At 52.1% G+C, this 22,578-nt stretch overlaps 1 protein-coding gene across 8 annotated transcripts in view; it reads right to left on the reverse strand.

The window, feature by feature from the left end:
• Positions 1-21,925, reverse strand: part of FGFR2 (fibroblast growth factor receptor 2) — a 100,729-nt gene extending 78,804 nt beyond the window's left edge. For 4 of the 8 annotated variants that reach the window (XM_032423515.1, XM_032423514.1, XM_032423510.1 and 1 more), the window contains exons 1-2: positions 19,928-20,136; positions 17,371-17,632 (exon numbers count right to left, since the gene is read on the reverse strand). In XM_032423515.1, coding sequence (XP_032279406.1) covers positions 17,371-17,539 — 169 coding nt within the window. In that variant the 5' untranslated portion in view covers positions 17,540-17,632; positions 19,928-20,136. Of the gene's footprint in view, positions 1-17,370; positions 17,633-18,264; positions 18,678-19,927; positions 20,138-21,585 lie in introns of those variants that run through there. The other 4 variants (XM_032423512.1, XM_032423511.1, XM_032423513.1 and 1 more) reach the window with 3 other exon arrangements.
• Between the last annotated feature and the right edge of the window lie 653 nt (positions 21,926-22,578).

A 22,578-nucleotide genomic window follows, 5' to 3' on the forward strand; every position in this document is an offset into this window, starting at 1 on the left:
CCTGCACAGGTATGTCCCTCACACACACCTGCACAGGTATGTCCCTCCACACACCTGCACAGGTATGTCCCTCACACTGCTCTGCGCGGAGCCCAGAAGATCCGCCAAGTCCTCTGACACCAGCAACGATGCGTCTGCGATGGCCCCGCAGCCTCCCTGAGGTCGGTCTGCCTCCACGGACACGGCCGGTGCCCCCCCGCCCCAACCTGACTCCAACAAGCTGCTCGGCCCGCTCTCTAACACACAACGGTTGACACAGGGCAAAGTATTCCCCGGGAGATTTAAACAATACCTTTTATAGTCATATTAACATTTCCTGGATTTTTTTTTTCCTGGTGCTACAGCTTACTTTTAACCTTTCTTGTGCAGAGTGGGGCCGAAATCCACGTGTCCCTCATCTGATCTCGCCAAAACACAGCCGGGGGAAGCTTCCAGAAGCCACTCTGCTCCACACCAAATACTCTTTTCAGGGACGTCCACAGACGGACACCGAATGTGCCCACCTATCGCTCATAATGTAAGTTCACAAAGAGGTGAGAAAGCTAGCAGAGACGCACACTACCGTTGGACAGTGTCGCCGTGACCCAAAACGGCGAAGCGGGCCAGCAGGTGAGGTGACGGCCGGGGAGGGCTCTCCGTGCCGGTTTCTACGCGCCGCACGCACACGGTGGGCGCGCGGATTTCAACTTTCTCCCCAGAAGTTCCAAACCCTGAGAAGTGCCGGCGGCAGAAGGTCTCCCTGCTTCTTCTCTCTAAAGTGACTCCTGGGAGGTTAGGAAATCAAAGAGTGGGCACGCAGGCGGGGTCCCCCGCATGCAGCCTGCGCGATCCCCGCCGTGGGCCACCCTCCCCTCCCCTCCCCTCCCCTTAGGAAGGCCTCGTGCCCTCACCCCTGGGGAGCGGAGGGGCCTCATCTGGGCAGAGAAGGAAACTGAGGCAGGGACCATGGACTCTCGGAGGGACCCTGCGTGATGTCAGTGGCCGCAGGGTAAACAAGCCCAGGGAAGCAAATCCTGGCTGGCTGTTTCCAGAGCCCGGGGGAGGGCGGGGTGGGGGGAACATCCCGTGAAAGTCAGAAAAGGGCCGTGACTTACGCACCCTCGCCAGGGTCACCAGCAGGACCGCCTGGGGACAACCGAAGCGGGGAGGGCGTTGGGAACAGTAAGCTATTTCAGGTAACGCTTTCCATTGCCAAACCAGCCATAGCAGCACTTCAGACTGTCACTTTTTATAACGTTTGCCTATAAACTTTCCCGTGTGGTTTTTGAAATGGCGCCCAAATGCAAACAGAGAACAGATGGGAAGCCCGCGCGTCGCCCCGTCCAATCGCTTGCGGAGGGTGGACGACAGATTTAAACCCTTCCGGGCGAACAAAGCAGCTTGTGCCACAGGACAAGTACGTCACACGGCACAGATTCAGCCTTTGCCGGGGTTTCCTCGGGACGGTGGCTTTTCACGAGTAAGAAACAGGAGCCCCGGCTTTGAGGATGCGGTGGGGTGGCCACTGGAAGGCAGCCCCGACGCCCCTCCCTCTCAGATAGTCAGGGGCATGCAAGCCCCCAAACACATTCCTCCAGAAAGGGTTAAAAAGGGAGAAAGAGAGAGAATGGGAGAAACAGATCGCCCACGGCCCGGGGTGTGGCCTGCGGAGGCCTGGCGGGGGGCGGGGGGCAGGGGGCGGGGACAAACCTGCGCCCCTCGGCACAGCTCGGGGGCCCCCACGGGAACTGTCGCACCAGCCCAGCGGGCAAGAGTAGTAAAACAGCCTGGGTTTCCCGGTGCCCTCCCAGTATTGCACCGCCCAGTACAAGAGAAATAAATATCACCGCTGTGGGGCTGCCAACGTCTGGACAGAAGCAGCCCACAGACCAAAGCTGCAAATGTCACTGCAATGTCATAGTGCGGGTGACACTTGGAAGTACACGGCAGCTGATCCTGTCTGTTCCGGTTAGCCTCGACTCACCCTCCTGGTCTGAGATGGCCTGAAGCGGCCGCGCCATGGTCCAGGTACGAAGTTTTACCTGGCCGATACCCAATTTTCTATCCATGGGGCTGGAATACAAAACCCCGTCATCGCACACAGGACTCCTGAAGTATTTTTACAAGCATGAGTTGAGGGAGTCTGGACGGTCTCGACTGGGCATTACGGCCCAGCTTTTCCGTAAGCCCCAGATGGCACCGGACCAGCCTGCCTGGCACCGGAACTCACCAACGGAAAGACATAAAGGCACCGGGGTCCCCCCCAGGGATGTCAGAAATGACCGCCCCTGCGGGCCCTACCCCAGGGGCTCTGCAAGACACACAGCCGGTGAGGGCGACAGCAGAGCTGCCTCTCTCAGCTCAGACATCCTCCAAGCTTCCCCTCTGCAAGAACAGACTTGCAGAAGACAAAAATCCTGACATCAAACGGAGACCTTATAAGGCACGGGTACTACTTGTTCTTTAAGAGGCAGAGGCAGGAGGGAGAGACAAATACGCTGCACAATATAAAGATGAAAGCTCCCTACCTCAAGAAATACAGCCAACATAAAAACGGGGGGACACAAAGAAGTCAAAGCAATGGAACGCAGATACGTAAACAGTCCGAGAGGCTGTAGACTTCTCTTTCCGACCAATTGTCGGGGTGTCTTATAGACACACGTCAGCACTTAAAACTCTCCTTGTCGGTTCCACGGGGGCCGTAACAACCACTAATAGCTACCTCTGCCACAGTAGCTTGCCTGTTCCAGAAATTCTGGACTGGCTCACATTCCTCACGATCAGACGGGATAATGGCATATGGTTCCAATATGGTAACCATTAAAAATTACATATTTAGGCACACCCCTCATATAATTTAGGTCTATCTTGGAGATACATGGCAAACAGCCTTCCAAGTTTGAAAAGAAATGATGCTGCTGCCCATGAGAAAATCAAACTGTAAAAACAGCCAAGTGCCTAGGAATGCTCATCCAAGGAGTCATCACTATCACCCGAGACCTGGACCCGAAGTGGAAATATTCACTCCCTGTCTTTTGTCAGGATCTCCTCTCCTTTTTGATCCTGATGTTCCAGGCTGTTAATGATCACGTTCTCCAGAAGGGGAGAGGGGGACACCAAAAGGAAGGTTTACTCCCCGTTCACGACACCTGCATCACACTCTTACGTTCAGGAGAGCAGAATTTCCACCGGACCCCCAGGATGCAGGTAGCGAAGAGCCCCATCTGCCTCAAGTCCCCGGCAGCTCTGCTTGAGCAAGAACCTCAGAAGTCAGCCCTCTGTTCAAACGGCATTTCCCAAACATGCCATCAGATGATGTCACAGTAGTCTGCAGCCCCGGCCGGACACAGAACGAGAAGTCTATGCGCTCGACTGCCTGGTCATCCAGGCCCAAGCCTCCTGCCTTCGGGAAACACACTTGCCAGACATGGGAAGAAGCTGGTGCTTCTCAAGATCTTCAGGGCTTCCTTGGGCACACTGCTGGTGGCCCCACCGACTGACCCAGACTCCCGGGAAATCTCTCCCGGCGGGAAGGTTTTGTACTCCCCGTATCAGGAAGGGAACTGGGGGGAGGGGGACAGGGCTGCACGAGGACATAAAGGAATGAAGGAATGAACGGGATTTGCCTGACCTTTAGCAACACGATCTTTAAGATCAGGAGTGGCCTTGCAGAGGCGTCTCCTCTAAAATGAACACATCATCTCCGGTTCTGAAAACCTCATCTGCCCCCAAAATGTTTTCAGGCCCCCGAGTCCTGACAATGGCACGGCCCTCTTCCTCATATGAAGGGGTTAAGCCACTTTGCTAATCGGATGCTCCTTCGGTTCCCACGGCTGGTCCCTGGGCCCTTCCTGGTGCCCTCACGTTAAGGCTCTGGTCCCATCTCTGTCCCCGCCCTGGTGACTCTTCTGAAAAGGACACCCTGGGGCTCGTTAACACACTGAAAACAGACCTAAGTCCCAATGTGCCACTTATAAACTGTGCAACCAGAAACAAGCCTCTCAGCTTTTGTCATCACTTCTTATTTCTTCACCTGCAAGCCAGGAACGTAATAAAAGAGAGTGGGCAAAAAGCAGCTAGCTCCGGCCCGGCCCTCCACAGACACACGAATGTATCCGCCAGCAGGAAGACCTTCCAGCCGAAATCACTGCTCCTCGGCGGCAGTAGACAAAGCACGAAAGAAAGAAAAGCCACCTAACTAGGTGTGCTCAACACGGAAGGATGGGGATGCAGCACACCAGAGGGGACCCCTCCATTATATTCCTAGCGCCCCTAACACACAGGTTAGTCTTAATCATCTCTAGTGTCATTCTGTTTTCTGCTTGTGCACATGTGTGAGTTCTAACCACAGAGCCCTGTGGTGGAGTTCTTGCCTTTCTGGGACCTCCCCCTCCTTCCACAACCCCTGTATCTGCAAACAGGTGCTGAATCCCACCCCTGGCTCTGGTGCTCCCTTCCCTGCACTCTGTTCCCGTCCGTCTCAGGAGCTCTTCCCACCCACTCCAGGGCAATGCGGCTCAAGTCCCTGCTCACAGGCTCCCCCTTCCAGCTGCCCAGGTACAGAGGTGCTACCCAAAACCTGCACGTGCCCTTCCTTCCACGGCTTCCCCACCTGCAGCCTCTTGCTGAGTGGAATCACCAGCTCCAAGTCCGCCCCAAAGCCCCGCTTCTCCCTCCTGCCTCCCATCGGATCGGCCCCTGCATCTGCACCCCTGTCAATTCTCTCCGAAACAGCTCTGAAAAGAGCAAGGACAAGACCTCACTCGTGCAGGTTCACTCCGAGCCCCTAACTTTTCTCCAAAAGACCTCTACGATGCCCCCAACCCACCGCCACAGTCCACCCCATGTATCCACCACGGACCACCGGAGCAAGCTTCTGAAAAGCAAATCTGACCTTGACTTAAAAAAAAAAAAAAAAAAGGCAGAGACCACTCCCCACTCTGATAGGGTAAAACCCAAAGAATATCACCCACATTAAGGCCTTGGTTGCTCCAGGCCCCAGGTCCCTCTCCACCCTCTCCCTCACACCCTAGACTTGTCGGTTCTAATGGGCACTCTTTGCTCTACCTGGAAACCCTGTCCCACTGCTCTGCCTGGCAAGCTCCTATTCGGCCTTCAAAGCCCAGCTCAAATATCATCTCCTCTGTGAAAATTCCTGACCCATTAACACTGCTCTCATCTCCAAGACACTACAGTCTTTGTTTATACATCTAGTACACACACAGCCAAATAGAGTCCGCCTCCCCCACCATCCCCTCCAACTGAGCTTCTTGAGGAGGGGATCAGCACAGTGCTTCTCAGACTTTATTTTGCATAAAGACCACCTGGACAGTTTATTAAAACACAGCCCCTTGGGCCCTACTTCCAAAGTTTCGGCATCAGTAGAATGGAGTGGGGTCTGAGAGTCTGAATTTCCCACAAATTCCCAGATAATGGTCATGCTGCTGGTCCAGAGCCCACATTGGAAGAAGTTCAGTGCTAGTGTCCAGGGGCAGTCTGAGACCTGGTTTTGCAGTGGTGAACCCACATCAACTTGGGCAGCCCCTTCCCAGCGCTGAGCCTGAGTCCTGGTTTATAGAACAGGAAAAACACCTCCAGGCCAGCCTGCTGCCGGTCAAGGTCATCATAAGGACAAACCAAGAGGCTGCCCAGGAAGGCCTTTGTCAACCCCGAAGTGGGGGGCACGTCTGAGAAAAAGCACCCCTCACCTCAGCTCTGGCCAGGGTGGGCCTCTGTGCGGGTTGTAGCTTAACGCTAACTAAGCAGATTTTTTTTTTGCCCCAACCACATGGGAACCTTGATTTGCATTCCTCTGACTTTAAGACAGGGTTTTCTTTCAAATGTGCAAATCTGTCACATTCTATCTATGTAAGTTACCTAAGTGGGGATTTCTGGAATGTTCGCAAATGGAACTAAACATCCCAGGATCTTTCGAGAGTTGTTATCAACACCGATGACACCTGTTTGATGACTTTAGTTGAGGGAAGAGGCCTGTGGCTTATTAAAATAGCATCTACTGTTCATCCATCCAACAAATCAAGGATACCTGATATTTATATGTGGAGCACAGAAACCCCAGCAGTTCCCTTGACTGGACACCTCATCACAACCCCACAGCATGCCGGGAGTAACCCTGAACGCCAAACCCCTCGGGCAAGGGGCCCAACCCATGCCCTGCACAGGTCCCAAGCTCGAGGAGCCAGGCTACAGCAAGTGGGGTAACCGGCCTGCTTTCCAGAGACCATGTCCCAAAGCCAGCCCTCAGACTACACTCCAGAAGCAAGTTTTCAGGGGTGGCAAGTCACCTTTCCACACTTACTGTTACCCCTGGCTCCTCGAAGCTGCTCAGGACCAGCTCACCCCCTGACACGGACATAAATAGTCCACGGTGCATACTCAAGGGGGTAGGTACATTTGCCCTACGAGTCCCTGAAAGGTCAGATGGTGTCCAGATCCTCTGTGACATCTTCCCCCAGTAAGTACTTTCGGAACACGTGAATATAGTACCCCCAGGGACAAAAGAAAAGGGAAAGGGGGCGGGCCAAGAGTTACTCCATGAGGGCAAGGCCGCCTCCTGCGCTTCAACTCGGGGCCCTTTGCCGGTACCAATCGGCAAGTTTACTTAAAGGGCTGGACCTTTCTACTCTCAGCAGGATCCCAGCTCCAACACTTGTTCGGAGTCTGCAGCTGTGTCCCAGGACTGCCCCCCCCCCCCCCCACCAGCAGCATCCCAGCCATTTACAAATGAAGGGACAGCAGCTGGATACTGGGAAACAGATGGCCCTCCTCATTTGAATGGGTTTGATCTGGCAACGCAGGCCTCAGCAAGTTCAGGCCTGGCCGGGGCAGAAATCATGTTCAGGCTGAAGGCACAGATTCATAGCCCGAGGGGTCTTTAGCAAGCAGCTGGGTCAGAATGGCCTCTTGGAGAGGTTTCCTAAAGTCGGAGGGGGCAGGGAGCCTCTGCGGTGGGAGGGGCACATCCCCAGCTGGCTTTGCCCCCCAAGACCAAGAAAGGCAGGGGCAAGAAAGGCAGGGCCAAGCCCCAGGGATCACTTTTCTCCAGTGATTTACAGAGAAAAGGAAATTTTCCCCTTGGGCGATCCTGTGCCCCAGGACTGAAACCACATTCATTCAGGAAATTCCAAATTAAGCAAGGTGCCACCAGGGTTAAACCCTAACCTTTCTCCTAGGCCCTAAGCCGTGTATTTGCATAGAAACAAAACCTTCTCCAAAACAAACTTTGCAGAGATCCCGCTTCTCCAGGCAGAGACCCTTGCAAAAGCCACCCGAGCATCTCATCTTGGAAGGGGCTGTGCTGGGCCCCCAAGCATCTGGGCTTGCTGTGGAGGACATACCTGCCCTTTTTAACCCAAGACTGTGCCGCACCCTGCTCCAGGGAAAAGGAGGGAGCCTTACTTGAACCCCCAGGTCCTCGAGTGAGGCCCCACCATCGGTGCTCACCACCCAGGCCAGGTCCACCGGGCTACCCGGCCCCGCACCATCCCCCTGCCTCCATGGTAACCTGGTAAACAACCCCAGCTCCGGAAAAAAGAGACAGTGGAGGAGGAGGCTGAGAGCTACCCGTGACCACCTGTCCCCAGGCCACACCTTTAAGGGTGGGCAACTCTGGGCAACAAGTGAACGCGGACAGAGGCCAGCAGAGGGGCCAAGCCCTGAACAGTTCCCAAGAGGCGCAGGAAGCCACCTGGCCGGTCGTGACTAGGGCCCATGCAGGGGCTCGGCTGATCCATCAAGGTGGGTGCCCACCTCCCTGTGAAGAGCGGCCTCGGGAAGCTGCCTAGTTGGGAGTACCCAGAAAAATCCTCAACGTGGCCCGCAGGCCTCCCAGCCTGGCGCGGCCCACTTCTCTAGCCTCCCAGAGGCCCCTGGCCCCTGTCACCGCAGCACTCTGGCCTCCTCGGGGCTCTGCCTCCCTGTGAGCCTGCCACGCTGCTCCTTCAGAGCACCTGCACCCTGCATGGGAGCTAGAGCCTCATTTTTGTAGCTCTGTGACAAAGGCCCGTGGCTACCCACTCAACAGCACCTGAGGCTGTTTTTGGCTCGCCATGCTATCCCCACAGAACCTAGCACACAGTAGGGTTCCAAAAAACAGACCTGGGGGAACAAAGTCAAAGTCAATAACGCTGCAGTATGAAAAGTGTGCAGACGATCTGCTGTCTCTGCCAAGCTCTGCAAGTTGTCACCCCACCAGGGCTGTGAGGCTTCGAGAGAAAGCGCAAGGTCTTCTGCGGCCAAGTATTTAACACCCTCTGCCCAACCCTGAGCGCCCCCTTCTCAACACCCGCGACCCCTGGGCATTCTGCAGTCACTGTCCAAGTTCAGCGCAGAGTCCAGCAGACTAAACCAGCCCCGATTCACCTCCATGACCAGGCAGCTCCACTCAGAAATTACTTGTAACCACCCAAAATGAACTTTGTTTGCCTTCAAAATGCTCTACTCCCCAGCCTCTTCCCCCCCTTGGGATGCCCCTCCTAGCCAAGAGGAGGTAAAGGTATTGTTCCTTCCGACCTTTCCCTCCCCACTATTTTTTTTTTCTTTCCTAGTCTCTGACATCATAAGGGCCAGGTATTTATCATTCCTGTGGCATCTGTCACTGCCATGACTGTAGGCGGCAGGAGCCCCAGGTACACTAGTGTGCGCAGGTGGGTCTTGACCCCACCGAAAATCAGACATGCTGAAGAAAAGCTTGACGTACTATCAGAGTGACAACCAACAAGGCAAACATTTTGGAGTGCCAGAGCAAACTGCCAGAAAATGGGCAAATACCAGACTAGCCAGCCCTACCTGCCCGAACTCCTGCCGGGTGACTTAGCCTGGGCCACTAACTGGGACTCACAGCATCTCCCTCCCGTCTACTGGGCAGGAGAAGGGTTAGCTCCTTACTAATAAGCTACATACCGCCGGAGGCCATTCTAGAGGAATCACAAAGGGGTAATTCTTGGAGTGGTTTTATTGCCCGGTGACTTTTCTTCAAACAGCTTTAGGAAAATAGGTGTGGATATGTGGGGAAGAGACAGAATCACCCGGCAGCGTCCTTTCATGTTTAAGAGTCAAATGACAGATTTAGGAAAGAATGAGGGGGCCACCACAGTACTCCACAAAAGACCCTCCTGCTCAGGAAAGAGAAGGAATCAACTGGTAAATCTTTGTCATACCAATAAATTCACCCAAATGCCTGGACCCATGCTAACTGTGGGGTCTTGGAGGAAACATTTCATCTCCAAGAGTCTAGGTCAAGAGTCTCCTCCACAAAATGGGACTATGAGTACCTGGAGTCAAATCATCATGTTGTATATCCTACACTTACACGGTGCTCTGTGTCTATCGTATCTCAATTAAACATGGGGAGAAAAAGATTAGAGATAATACAGGTCAAGGTACACTGTGTCTGGTACCTAGCAGGCACTTAATAAATGGTAAGGAGCTCCTGTTACCATCTTCATCCTCATCCTCTCAAGGAATGGGCTAAAGAATATGACCCCATCCATCCACCCTATCAAGTGACCCCACAAGGTTGTAACACACAAAGGATTGCTCAGCTCCTCGCCCTCAGTCGTGTGGGTCCCCTCACAATTTCCTTCCCTTCCCTAAATTCTGGAAGCCCAGCTACCTGTGCCCCAAGGAACTCCCAGCAGGCTGCCCAGGGGAAGTCACTAGGGGCAAACTTGACCAGGATGTCCATAACATGCTATGGCGCTCCCCTCACTGACCCGGACAAAAGCGGAGCCCACTACACCCTAACCCCTCCCCCACCCCCCCAAACCCAGTCTCCATCATTCTTCACAGGGCCTGATGACAATCCTTTGGAAGCCTCCAACAGAAAACCCTTTCTTTGCCAAAATACACTGCTCTCCCCCAAGTGTGTGTCCCGCCATGACTGCTGGGCTGCAACTGCGTTTCTTCAATGGCGAAAAATAGGTCAACCCTGAACCGTCTGGACTGCAACCAGCAAGGCGATGAGAGCACGTTTCTGAAGTCCAGACTTATAGAGACCGAAGATAATAAAAAGGGTTGGATAAACCAGGGCCTAGACACCCTTTCTATTTTAATTAATGTAAATGCCTCTCATTAGAAGATTTATCATTGTACGTTGTAGGGTAAATATACCTGAAATACTGGTTTTAAATTCTCTCTCAGGGCACACGGGTGGCTCAATCAGATGTTAACCGTCTGACTCTTGGTCTCAGCTCAGGTCATGATTTCAGGGTCATGATCTCAGGGTCATGAGATCAAGGCCCACATCATCAGGCTCTATGCTACTTAAGAGTCTCTCCCTCTGCCTGCCCCCCCACACACTCTAAAAAATAAAAAAATTAAAAAAAAAATTTTAAATCCTTTATCAGGTTTTTACATTGACAAGAAGTGCGGATGGGTAGAGAGAAAAGTAGCATTTACTGAGCACCTCTTCTAGGCCAAGAACTACAGTAAGGGCTCTATCTACATCCATTTGCATTTAATCTTCATATCCTTCCCCCCCTTCACATAGATATTATCAGCCCCATTTTAGATAAAGGGACGTTCAGAAAAATTATCTATCTTATCCAAGGTCGCAGCACCAGGAGATAGGAGAGTGATTCAAGCCTCACTTGCCTAACTCTCAAGGCTAAGTTCCTTCTGTCCATCTCCAGAAAGTACATCACATGCCATTCAAAATTATTTTATTCATTTTTATGGGGAAAAAAAAATAGATGAAAAATTTAAGTTAATTTTACAGGGGCTTCTTGGTCTTTTAAAAATCTGAGTGATATTAAATTTGAAACATTTAGAACATTTAGGATCCATACTCAATTGTGTACCTACCACCCGTCTGCTAAGAATGCAACGTGTTTTGGTGGAAACCCAGGAGGCTTTGGCAGACGAGGAGGAGGCCCTTAAAGGCAGCCACACTCCTACGGGGCAATCTCACCATCAACTGAGAATCTCAAGTTTGAGGGTTTTCCAAAAAAGTTTAAGCCCAAAACTTCTCACTGCAAAGATCCTTATTTTCACTCTAAGGCCCCTCCCCACCTTGCTCCCCACCCAATAAGCCAAGTTGGCCTTCATGATGTCTACATATTCTTGAAACATTACACCTGGTCATGTATGGAAAACCTTAACAGTAAACATCATGTGTAAAGAGAGACCACATAGAATCACAAAGAAGGAGTTCTCATGTTAGAAAATAAACATGACAATTCATGCAGAGTTTCTCAGTGTCAGAGCTCAGGACTGAGTTCCTTTCTTTCCAGGAAAGGTGATATATAAATCATACAAATAAATGCGTCCGTTGTCCTCATTCCTGAATATATCAGAACTTTCCTTATAAGCTGGTTTTGACCTCCTCATAAAACACACTCACTACAACCTGAAATTCCATATAAGTTCATTCCATTCGTACAGGACTTGGAATTTACCATTCTTTAGCTGGACAAGGGGTTAAAGGAAAGAATATGCCACAGCTTAGCTCCCTGACTCAGTACAAAAAGAATCTGAAATTTACAATATTCCCATGAAGTGGCAAAAATCCAGAATGGGGCGTAATTAGTTATGTATTCCAAAGTGGAATAAATGACAACAGTCCACACGCCCAACATCTTACAACTCCGTCATGGTGCAAGTTTCCCGAAACCAAAAATCACTGAAAACCTAAAGCATGCCCATTTTACATAACATACTCTCTTCAAGGACAGCCACAGTCTGTCCTGAGAATTAAATATCGTTTTGCATGAATACAGAAGTAGTAAAAGCTTGAAGTTACATAAATGAAGCCTAGTGAAAGCTACCACTCTGGGTTTTCTATCATGCCCTGTTAAAAAGGGGTAGTCACAGATCAGAGCAAGAAAGGGGAAAAGAAAAAAAAACAGAAACAAAAACACTTGGGAAAAGCGCAACCTTTGTTAATTTCAGAAGGAGCCATCTCCAAGACACACAGGATCATTATGGTAAAGTAGCCAACAGCTTGTTCAACCAGACTCATTCAAGAGCCTGGCTTCAGACTCCCTTCCCTATCTCCTTTACACATTCCCTAATTCAAGACGGCCAGAGCTGAACCAGCTGGGTCACTCCAGGTCTACCTGGGTAAGCAGAAGGAGGTGGCTGTGTTGCGGGGACTCTACGGTTTCCAGAAAGCCTCAAGGCTTCGCATGAAGATAAAACATTTTCCCCAAAATGGAACACAAGTTATACATAGCTTTAAAATCTCACGTCCAGGGCCCTTAGCTGACTCAGTCTGCAGCGCGTGCGACTCTTGATCTCAGGGTCATGAATTCAAGCCCCAGTTTGGGTATAGAGCTTACATTAAAAAAATAATAAAATAAATAAAAGTAAAAATAGTAAAATCTCAAGTCCAAGAGCCTCTAAAAAGTCCAAGCTGTGTTCTTAGGAATTTGCTCAGCTTGGATACAATGACGCTGAAACATAACTGCTCAGACCCCCACTTCAGCGAAGGCCAAAGGTTCAGCCCCTACATCAGGTTCACTGTTCAGCCACATACAGCCTTGAACACGGTCACCACCAGTTAAAAGAAACTACACTAAAAAGGCAGGTCAGAGAGAAGGACGTGAGGCAAAGGTGTGGCATGGTGAGCAGCGTCAAGCATGTCCATGCCATTAAAGCTGAAAAAGCAGAGCCATGCTAAGCCTCACTAAGTGGACACAGCAAATGGATAAAAAAAGAATACAAAACTAACAATACAAAGCTAACGTCATCCCTCCTCAAGGAAAACGAGTAATAAAGATCATGGGCATTTCCCCACAGCAGCAGAAAACCCACTGGATCCGAATCATTTGTGGGATCACCTGAAAAACTTCCCCCAAATAATTTCGGAGTTGCCTACCGAGCCGAGTCACCATGCTAGGAATCCAATCAGGACCGTGGAAAGTAGCACACCAGCTTTCCTTCCTACTTGGCGCCAAAAACCAATTTCCCACGTTCTCCCTGAAAGACTTTAAAATCAGACAGCTTCCATGGAAATGGAAAATCAGGCCAGACTCTGCTGCAAAAGGGTGGTAGCCTTTTAAACAATTACCCTGGATAAGTCAACACCCAAACAACAGACTTCAGGCTGCAAGACTACTGGATACATTTTATGGAGAATGTCAACACTGAACAAGACTCTTCCTGTGGAAACACTACCCTAGCTATTGCGTAACTGCGTAATTCTTCCTTCAGTCCCATACTGGACACATCTCCTATTGGATTGCTCTGGTTATCTGAATTCTCCCCCTCAGCTGGGTCAGAAGGACTTGGAAAGAACCGCTTCTGGTTCCTTGAGGGGGGGCTCATCCCATAGTAGGTACTCAGTGTTTTGACTGGTTAAAATAAACAGGCAGAACACACACACATACACGCTGAATTCAGATCAGAGGGAGCGAGTATAGAAACTACACAAACGCCAAGTCTCTCAGCTTGCCAAATTGTCACTCTCAAAGTAATATTAAGCACAGTTCTTTGTCTCTGAATTGTAAAATACTTTATATACTAATAAAGAATGTGTACTTCATTGTGTATTTAACTGCGTAAGCCTGCATTTGGTTTAATTGAGCAAGAGTAAGTCCTTGTTCCTAAGCTAACTCTCAAGTTCCAGTCAACTCTTAAATATTAACACTCCGGTATTGAGGAACAAAGATGCAGATAATACAAAACAGAAGATTATTTTAAATCATTCACTCTTGGTATGCAGATATATTCTTTTTTTTCTTTTCTCTTAACTTGCAATTAAATGCGTATGGCTGATGTTGTGGCATTCACAACACTTCTAACAAAGGACTTAAACCATGCTGGAAAAATCTGACTTTGAAAGTTCTCCATGTGCATCCTCCACTCACCAGCTCTGCTACTGAGTTTTGCACCAACTCAACATCGCTCCAGGACAGCATCACCTCTTAGAAGGTTGCCAAAAAAACTGGTTTAAAAAAAAAAAGGCAAACTACATTCTTCCCAGGTTGTTGCTTTCCAGAATCACACTTTCTGGAGGGTGGGAAAGTAATTAGGGGTTTTGGGCTGGAAAAGCCCTTTTATTTTAGCTCCTACTGGGCTGGTGTAAACAAAGATATCATTAATGTCAACAATGACTTAATTAACCAGAGTAGGTGACAAGAACTTGAAAGAGTCACCTCCTCCCCAGGATAATCAAGCTTGACTATACTTTAAATAATTAGAATATTAATCAACGGAACAATACTTGGCATTGAGGACTGCCCCCCCGCTTTGAGTCAATAACTGAATTTATAGCCTTCAGCCATTCCTCTACAACAATGAATGACCAACTGGAAATATTCTTTTTTAATCTGGGATATTAACTAAAATCTCCTAGAGATTATTTGCTTCTCAAGTCAGCTGAGTAGATCCAACCCTACTGTTTGTTACCACTTCATCGTGTCCAGAAGACAAATGGTATGTGACAGATGATATGACAGGATGATATAGGATAATATTGTACAAAGCCGAGAAGACTGAAAAAGGATCCTCCAGTCTTAGGGCTCAGGCTCCTTCCTGGAACTTACTCGCATTTTTCCCTGGTACATTTTCCTCTGGTCCAGCCCAAGAGACCTCATCTAATCTGAGCCTCCGAATTAACAAACCAGAAAGTCTTCCAAGATGGGGCCTGGTGCAATAGAAGATTAAGGTTGAATTTATATTAACCAAAGCTATAGTTATACTAACCACGGAGGACAGCCTGGGACTAGCACACACTCATCCATCCATAGTCCCTCCTTCTCTCCCACCCTCCCTTTTCCCCCCCAGTTCAGCAGGGGGACCATGGCTTAAACTGGAGCTGTCCCAATCAGTCAGTTGGCATCCAGTTAACTCCTTTTTCATCTAGAATTAGATTAGATGACCTTCCTAATAACCTCTGACACCAAAGCTAAACTACCTGCAATGGAAGAATTCAAATCGGTTGCCAATATGGTAGTGACAGACCAGGGCAGCCCAGACGCTCCAGAAAGCAATCACGGCCACCTGGAATTGCACAGGGCCTTCTCTGTGACAGAGCAACTTCCTTCTCAACTGTCCCCAAAAGCCTCCACATTTCCTGACACTGTGGCACCTGGCAGGGCCAGCTCACACGGGACAGAGCAGACACGTGTGCCCATCTCATGGGCAACAAGGAGGCTAACATGTCCTGGGTGCTCAGGAGGTACCAGGGCACGTGCCGACTGTTCTCTGCTCCCAGGGACGCTGAAATCTCCTGGTGACCATCTAATGTAAGGAACCAGAAGCCTCCTGAGGACGTTAATATACACTTAACATTAATCAAGACCTTCAAGGTCATCTTATCAAACCATCGGACAACAGAAAGGGAAACAGAGGGCAGGGGTTTGCATGCTTTTCCACTCCTCTGTGGGTCTGCACCTTCCATTTAAAACGTCTCACAACCCTTGACACAAACTTCATAGAAGCTGTGAGCCCAGAAAAATGCATGAAACGACTTTGGCAAAGTATTTCTTATCATTTTGGGGGATTCGCGAACCACCCCACCCCCAAACCCCAAGAGGATCCCCAGATCCCAGGTTGGGAAGACCAGCTTTCAACCATACTCCCATTGTTGGATATAAATTTTTACACAAAGAATCACTGGGGGCACTTTATCGCTGTCCATGGTTTCTTCCCCCTCTCTGCCCCACCTCTTTCTTCCTGCATATTTTAAACTGCCTTCAGTAATTAAGGACGAGAAAAGAAGTCCTCCAGGGCCGTTTTACACTTTCTGTTGAGATAAACTCCCAAGAATATGCTGTCCTGAAAGTCGAAATGAAAAATGACAGTTTCTTCCTAACCTGGGCCATTCCGGGGCTCATCCGGTAGGAAATCCTGGCTCAGCTGCCTCGCTGCGTGCTGAGCCATGCACTCAAGGGAAAACCAGCAATTAGGAAACACATCTATTTTAATTATTAGCAAAATTAAAGTAGTACAGGCCTGACTTTCAGAAACCAGGACCCTTTCCTCTCCCGTTAAGCCCTTTAGAAACGCATTGCCTTTGCAAATCACACACATGCTTACGTCACAGCACAGGTCACAAGGAGCCTGTCCCCGGTAAGGGCCACAGACACAAACTCTCGCCAGACTCCCCCTCCCCGAGACGTAGAAGCCACTGTGACGTCACTGCACCTGTTCTCATGAGGCCTCCATGCCTCTCCATGAGACAGGGCACCGGCCTCCCTCCAGCCAGTGCTTGACTGCTTCCGGTAAAATCCGGGCCATTTTAGAAAAACTGTTGCCCTTACCTATCCTTTCATGACCGGTGCACAGGGTCCCACTGGGAGCCCCTCTCTCAGCGCCGTCATTTTGGGCAGGGACGCAGCCCTCCTTCCCGTGTTATCCTGACCGGGCTCTCTGGCCTTTGCCAGTCTGTGGCGCCGGGTGCTTTTCCAGAACAGCTGAGCTGACCCCAGACCACTCAGGACCACGGCAGGCCCCCAAAGCTAAGCAAGCAGCAGGTGGGCTCTCAGCAAACAGGTTCATTAAGTGGCGATGAGTGCTGGGATCTGCCATTTTATTCTCAGATTACCACTCGAAAAATAACTCAGCTACCAATATTCCCGGCTGATGACAGATTTCAATGCCGCCCCAAGTGGAGGCTTGGCTACTGTCATCTCGGAAGGACCCGGGAAGGAGGTTCCAGACCTGCCCAGCTGAGTAATATGGGCACCATTTAGTGTTCACAACTGGCTTTCTGCCTTTAAAATTAAATTTCCAAAGCTGAAACACCAGCGTGTGGCCTGTTCGACCTGGAAGTTCCATAGAGGTGGGAAACACCCAGGTACCTTCACTTTCAAATTTACCTAAAATAGACTTTGCAGCTTCCGTGACGTATTGCTTAGGTATTAGGAATTACAATGGCTTTAAAAAAAAAAAAAAAAAAAAGTAAAACGTCAAGCATCTCTGTGAACTCCAGAAGCTTCTTTTTCTCCTTAGACAATGAAAATAAAACGTCGGCGTTTCAGATATTGGCAATTTCCCTCCGTGGCTCCTTTTGTCAGAAAACAGCCAATTCTTTACATCGTAAGCAAGACTCTCCCTCCAGTAAGAATGCTCCTGCTCGGAAGGCTCTAGATGGCATTCACCTACAGGCTCCCCTCCCACAGCTCTCCTGGGTCGCTGCCTCCCTCGCCCAGCACAGAGAAACGCACACACCAAGAAACCACCAAACTGGACCATTCTGCCTGCACTGTTACAGCAAGGAACCTTCTCTCGCCATCTCGGACTTGGGGGGGAGGGGGTGCCAATCTCTGACCTGGGGGGAGCACAGAGCCCACTCTCCTTGCTCTTAAAGACTCACTTACAATGCAAGGGCAGCTGATTCAAAAACAGGCCTTAACCTCAGCGCCACTTCCCCAGACACAGCCCCGAACAAACTTGGTGCCCTGAAAGGTGAGACAAACAACTTACCTTCCGGCTCTAATGTGGTATCCTCCACTAAATTGAAGGAGGGCCGGGCCAGGGACAAGGTTGCCATGGTGACCGCGACCAGGCAGCCCAAGCGGGCCCAACTGAGCACGGCTGCGGCCGTGCCAATCCCCCGTCCTCTTCCATATCTCCATGTGGACGTCACTCCCATCTGCACACCTCGTCTGCGAGCATGGACTGCCAGCAATGCCTCCAGCCTGCGGCGCGCTCCGGAGCCCAGGTGCCGCCGACGCCGCTGCAGCCCCTAGGGGAGACAGATGCGGCGAGTCAGTGAAATCCTCCCCGATGCCAATTCCTGGAAACCCAAGTGGGCTGCAGCCTCTTCAAAGAGGCACCAACAGCTCCTCTGCATTATCTGCGAACGCCCTGCGTGGGCGCCTCAGGGTCCCAGGTGTTCCCGCCAGACCGGTCCCCGACGAGCCGTGCCGGGCTGACCGTGAGGACGCACACTTCTAAGAACTGGAGATGAAAGAGTGGCTATGGGACACAGCTCCGTGCGGCCACTCTCTTCTGCCATCCACTGTCACCTCTACAGCCCTCAAAACGCAGAAGCTACGTGCCCTTAGTTTCAAGGGCAAGTACAAAAGCAAGTTAACAATGCTCGGGTTGGCAGAAGCGGCCTTGTTAACTTCTCTTAGGCCAACGGGGCTTTAGACAGCTGGATGGTGGAGGCGGCTGCGTGCAGACTTATTTGTGGGGCCGCGGCTGAGCGGCTGGCTCCACCCTCACTGTAGTATACTCGGCAAGAAAGGAGACCAGCAAAATAAAAGGAACCCCAGGAAGGCTACCAAAAAGCCCTCACCAGTTTACACTTGTCAGGATTCATTTTCCAATATGGAAATGTATTTCTCGATCTTGCGCCAAGCAGCCACTTACGGGAGAATGAAAGGAACTGCAAACACATTCAAAGCGGCGGATCCAAAAAGAGGTTCAAAGCCTGAATCCCCTTCCACTTCGACTACTGGCAGCCCCCGCCTGGTAAATGTCTTCAGCCCACATAGTGGATGCAAACTCTGAGGAATAAGGCAGGTGTTGATTAACAACGATGGTGACATGTAAATTACTGTCGTGGTATGTGATTGGACCAATAACTTGCAATATGCTAACCTATTGGCTAAAACTTCAGAAGTTACAGGGGGTGCTCCACTCACTGGTCTGTTCACCCATGTGACCCAAAGGCAAAGAGAATTGTCCAAGCTCAACTATTCTAAATAACTTTAAATGTACTCATTATCCTCAATGACTAAGTGCAGAACCGAAATGCACAAACTTGAGAAAATTTGCAACATCACAGATTCGGTGAACCAAATAAACGAACCACACTTTAAGGACTGGGGGTGAGGGTGAGACCTTTAATATAAAAATCTCTAAAGCCTGGGCTTTTGGCATGCCAACTTGATGTTTCAAACATGTCAAAGATTCAAAGATTTCAACATCGCCTGAGCCTCTCCAAAGCTACATCAGAAAAACTGTTCCTGTTAGCCTTGACGAAGGATTAAAATGGGAAAAGAGAATGCTGCAGTTCCTGAGAAGGAAAAAAGAAAACCTCTGCTTCAAAAGAAAGCACATATGAAACGGTGTGATTCACAGCAAAAGCAAGAAAACCGTGTGCCTGTGAGCACACCCTCTATTTTCAGGTTGCTTGAAGGATTTTTTTTTCCCCCCTCGATCTTCTTTCCTCTTGAAGTTAAGAGCCTCAAAAGATAACTCCGTATCTATTTCTACATACGTGTGGGAGGAAAGTACACAAGCATTCTCATTGATTTACTAAGCATTTCCAGAATGCATGGGAATGTTCAGCCTCTGACACAACTTCATGAACAATCTTAAATCCTAGCAGGAGATTTCATCCAGGCTGCTTCCCTGGCCTCATCACCCACCTGTCCCAGCCCAGAAAGGTTTCCTTTGCTCCAGGCAGAGAAAGCTGGCCAGGGACCTAAATCAGCTAAATCTCAGACCACTCATTCATCCCATCAGTTTGCACGAAAAACTTGAATTTTAGCCATTACCAGGTCTAGGCCCCAGGCCGCCCCCCGCCCAAATCTCTGGAACGCGGAGGCCTAAGGCAGGAGATCTGCACAACTCCTCACCAGAGTGGACACAAGTGTGGTGGGACCTCCTAGGCAGGATAATTAGGTCCTGAGGCTCGGTGTTGGGAACACAGGCCCAGCAGGCTGCTGGCGGCCACAATCCCGGCTTCTTGCCTTCAATACCATAATCCTTCCTGGAGTCTGAGCCTCAGTGAAAGCCCCAGCGTGTTTATTTTTCCCCTTGAAAGGGAACTCTCTTCTAGGCCCTGGGAAGAGCTGTCACCCTCCCTATGACGGACGGCTCTTCGCGGCCACCCGCTCCCCGGGTCTGTTTTCACCTGGGCACAAGCCTGCCCCCAAAGACAGGCAAAGTGACAAGCAAGAGAGCCTGACTGGCGAGTGGTCCCTATGCCGGGTTCCTGCTGGGCTCCTCAATTAACCAAAATATTCTCAACCCCCCCCCCACCCCACCCCCATGCTCCAAGAAGGCAAACCAACACAGTGCCTACCTTAATTGAGCCTCTACCACTGACTGGTTATCTGTCCTCTGCGGGCTCACCCATGCTGAGCACTTGGGCGCTTTGTTTCTGGTAGATTTTACATCAGGAAAGTCAACAGCGCCAGGCAAAGTTGGGATGCCTGGATCCCCCCAGGGGGGCAGACCTATCTCTGAGCTCAAAGCCTCCCTACTGTTCCCCTTGTCTTCCGAGCTGAGTAATGGAGGGAGCTATCAGGGGTCAAATCTGGGCGGGTTGTGGGGGGGGGGGGGGGGATGGAGAGGAGGTTCCTCAACATACTGAAATCTCCAAAAACACAAAATAAGGCTGACCCAGGACGGCAATCCATCCCCTGGTTAACGCCAGCAAGCCAGTGAGAACTTGCAGCAGCTTTGGGGAACTCCTAACCACCTCCAGCCCGGTTCCATTGTAGCATTTCTTTCATTTGTTTGCCTGGAATATCCTGTTTTTCTCCCCCTTCTTGGGGCGCTAAAGAGCTCAGAGAAATCTGCATTTTAATTGACATTCCAGGGAGAGGGAGAGGGGCGCCTGATTGCTTTTCTATTCAAACTAAACAGGCTTTTCAGATGAAAATGAGTCGCGGCCAGTGGAAGATTTACAGGGATTTGGGACCAGGGGGACAATGGGGTTTTAAATGTTGATAGCGTTTCACACCAAACACATAATGGGTGCCCCGAGTGTGAAAGCAGGTTTGCTTTTAAGGGTAGGTTTTATTGAATTGGGCCGGAGGAAGGCAGGCAGGCCCGTAGAAGGGTCTGGCGAGAGCCGGGCTTCGAGGGGAGCGGCGGCGACTCGGCGCGCCCGGCCAGGACCCCTGAGCCTGGCCCTGTGGCCGCGAGGGTTGGAGCCAGCGCCTCGCAGGGCCCCGGGCTGCCTCCCCGGCGCGGCCCCGGCGCTGAAAGAATGAGCGCGCAAGTTAGAACTCGCCTGCGCTTTCGCCATCCCCGAGCTCCTGCCGGCGGAGCAGGCGGCGAGCTAGAAAAAGTCGGTCCAGCTCGCCCCCTAGCCCCAGGCGCGCTGCGCTCCCTCTAGCACCGACGGCGGCAGCGGGAGAGGGGCGCGGGTTACTGAAATCGGGGAGCCCGAGCGGCCGCCTCCCCCAAGGTGCCACCCCCGAGCACAGCCAGCCCTACGGAGACGTCGCCGGTCCCATCCAGCGGCTCCCTCCTGGGGAAGGGTCTCCACCGCCCCACCCCCCGCCCGGCCTGGATGGGGCAGGGCGGGCGCCCCCCGGACCCCGTAATGAGGCACCCCGAAGATGCCCCTGCGAACCCCGGACCTGCGGGGCCGAGCCACCGGCGAGGCAGCCCCGCCACTCGCCCGACCGCCCTGGGGTCGGAGGATCGCGCCGGCCGGTGGGACGGCGCCGGCCGGAGTTTGACAGGGACGGGGTGTCAGTGCCAGAAGCAGATGTCAGCATCTGGATGGGGGCGATAAGTAGAGGCAGAGCTTCCCAAGCGGCCGCCGTCAGCACGCACCCCGCTCCCCCATCACCTACGCAGCCAAAGAGGGAGGACAGGGAACAGCCTCAACCGTGCCAGTCCCCCGCGCCCTCCGCTCGGGGGACGGTGCACCCGGCGTCCCGGACTCCCGCGGCGCCAGCTTCCCCGGCTGGCGAGGCTCCCCGAGGCACCCGACACGGCGATTACCTTGAATGGCAACGCTCCTCGGCCGCCGGTCTGTCCCCGCGCCCGGCGTGAGTCGGGATGGAGCAAGCGACGAACTCGGGGGCAACTCCAAAAACAGAGTGGTCCTAGGTCCTGCCCGCGCCGAGGCTCCGAGGCTTCAGGCGCACCCCAGGCTGCGGAGGAGCGCGGGCATGACGCCCGCCGGCTGCCCTCGGGTTTGCGGAGCGAGGGGAAGAAAGGACTCAGGCTCGGCGTCTCCTCCACCAAACTTTGCTCGCAACTTGCGAACGCACAGGGCGCCCTGGAAAGCCGCGGCCTCGGGGCGCCCGGGCCCCGCCAGCCCGGAGAGCAGTCGCCGCGCCGGGCCAGCTACGCCGCGCGCACACCCCGCGGCGCCCGAGCTTTGTGGCGGCCGCGCTCGCTCGCTCGCCCGCTCCGCACCCGCCGCCCTCCCGCTCGGCTCTCCGCGGCGCTCTCCGCCGCCGCCGCCGCCGCCGCCGCCGCCGCCCCCTCCCCGCGCGTCACGCCCCCGCTGAAACCTGAGCCGTTTCCTGGACGGCGGCGCCGGCTCTGCCAATCAGCGCCGCGCGCCCGGCCGCCCGGACTCCGCGCGGCTCCCGACGCCCGCGAGCAGCCCGAGACCCCGGCCACCCCCGGCCCGGAGAGGTGCGGCGACGGCCTCGCCCCGCGCCACCGCCCCCTTCCTTCCCTGGGGGCTCAGGCCGACGGCTAGCCGGCTGATCGCTGATCGCGTTGCGTTGTTTTAGTTCAAGTCAGTAAAACAAATGACGGACTGCCCGCCCTACCCCTGAAGCGACTGCATGGGGCCGGGGCGGGGGGGCGGTTAATGCAAGTGAAACTTCTGGGGGAGAATGTCCTGCAAAACAATAGCGGCGAGAGAAGAAACCAGTATCTATGGAGGCCCTACTCTGGGCAGGGCACACCGAACAGGTTCTTTTTCCTCGGCATCACCGCCCTGCAGAAAGTAGTATTGCCAGTTTCTGATAAGGAAAC

This window comes from Phoca vitulina, unplaced genomic scaffold (assembly GCF_004348235.1).
Source record: "Phoca vitulina isolate PV1807 unplaced genomic scaffold, GSC_HSeal_1.0 scaffold28, whole genome shotgun sequence".
Lineage (NCBI taxonomy): Eukaryota > Metazoa > Chordata > Mammalia > Carnivora > Phocidae > Phoca > Phoca vitulina.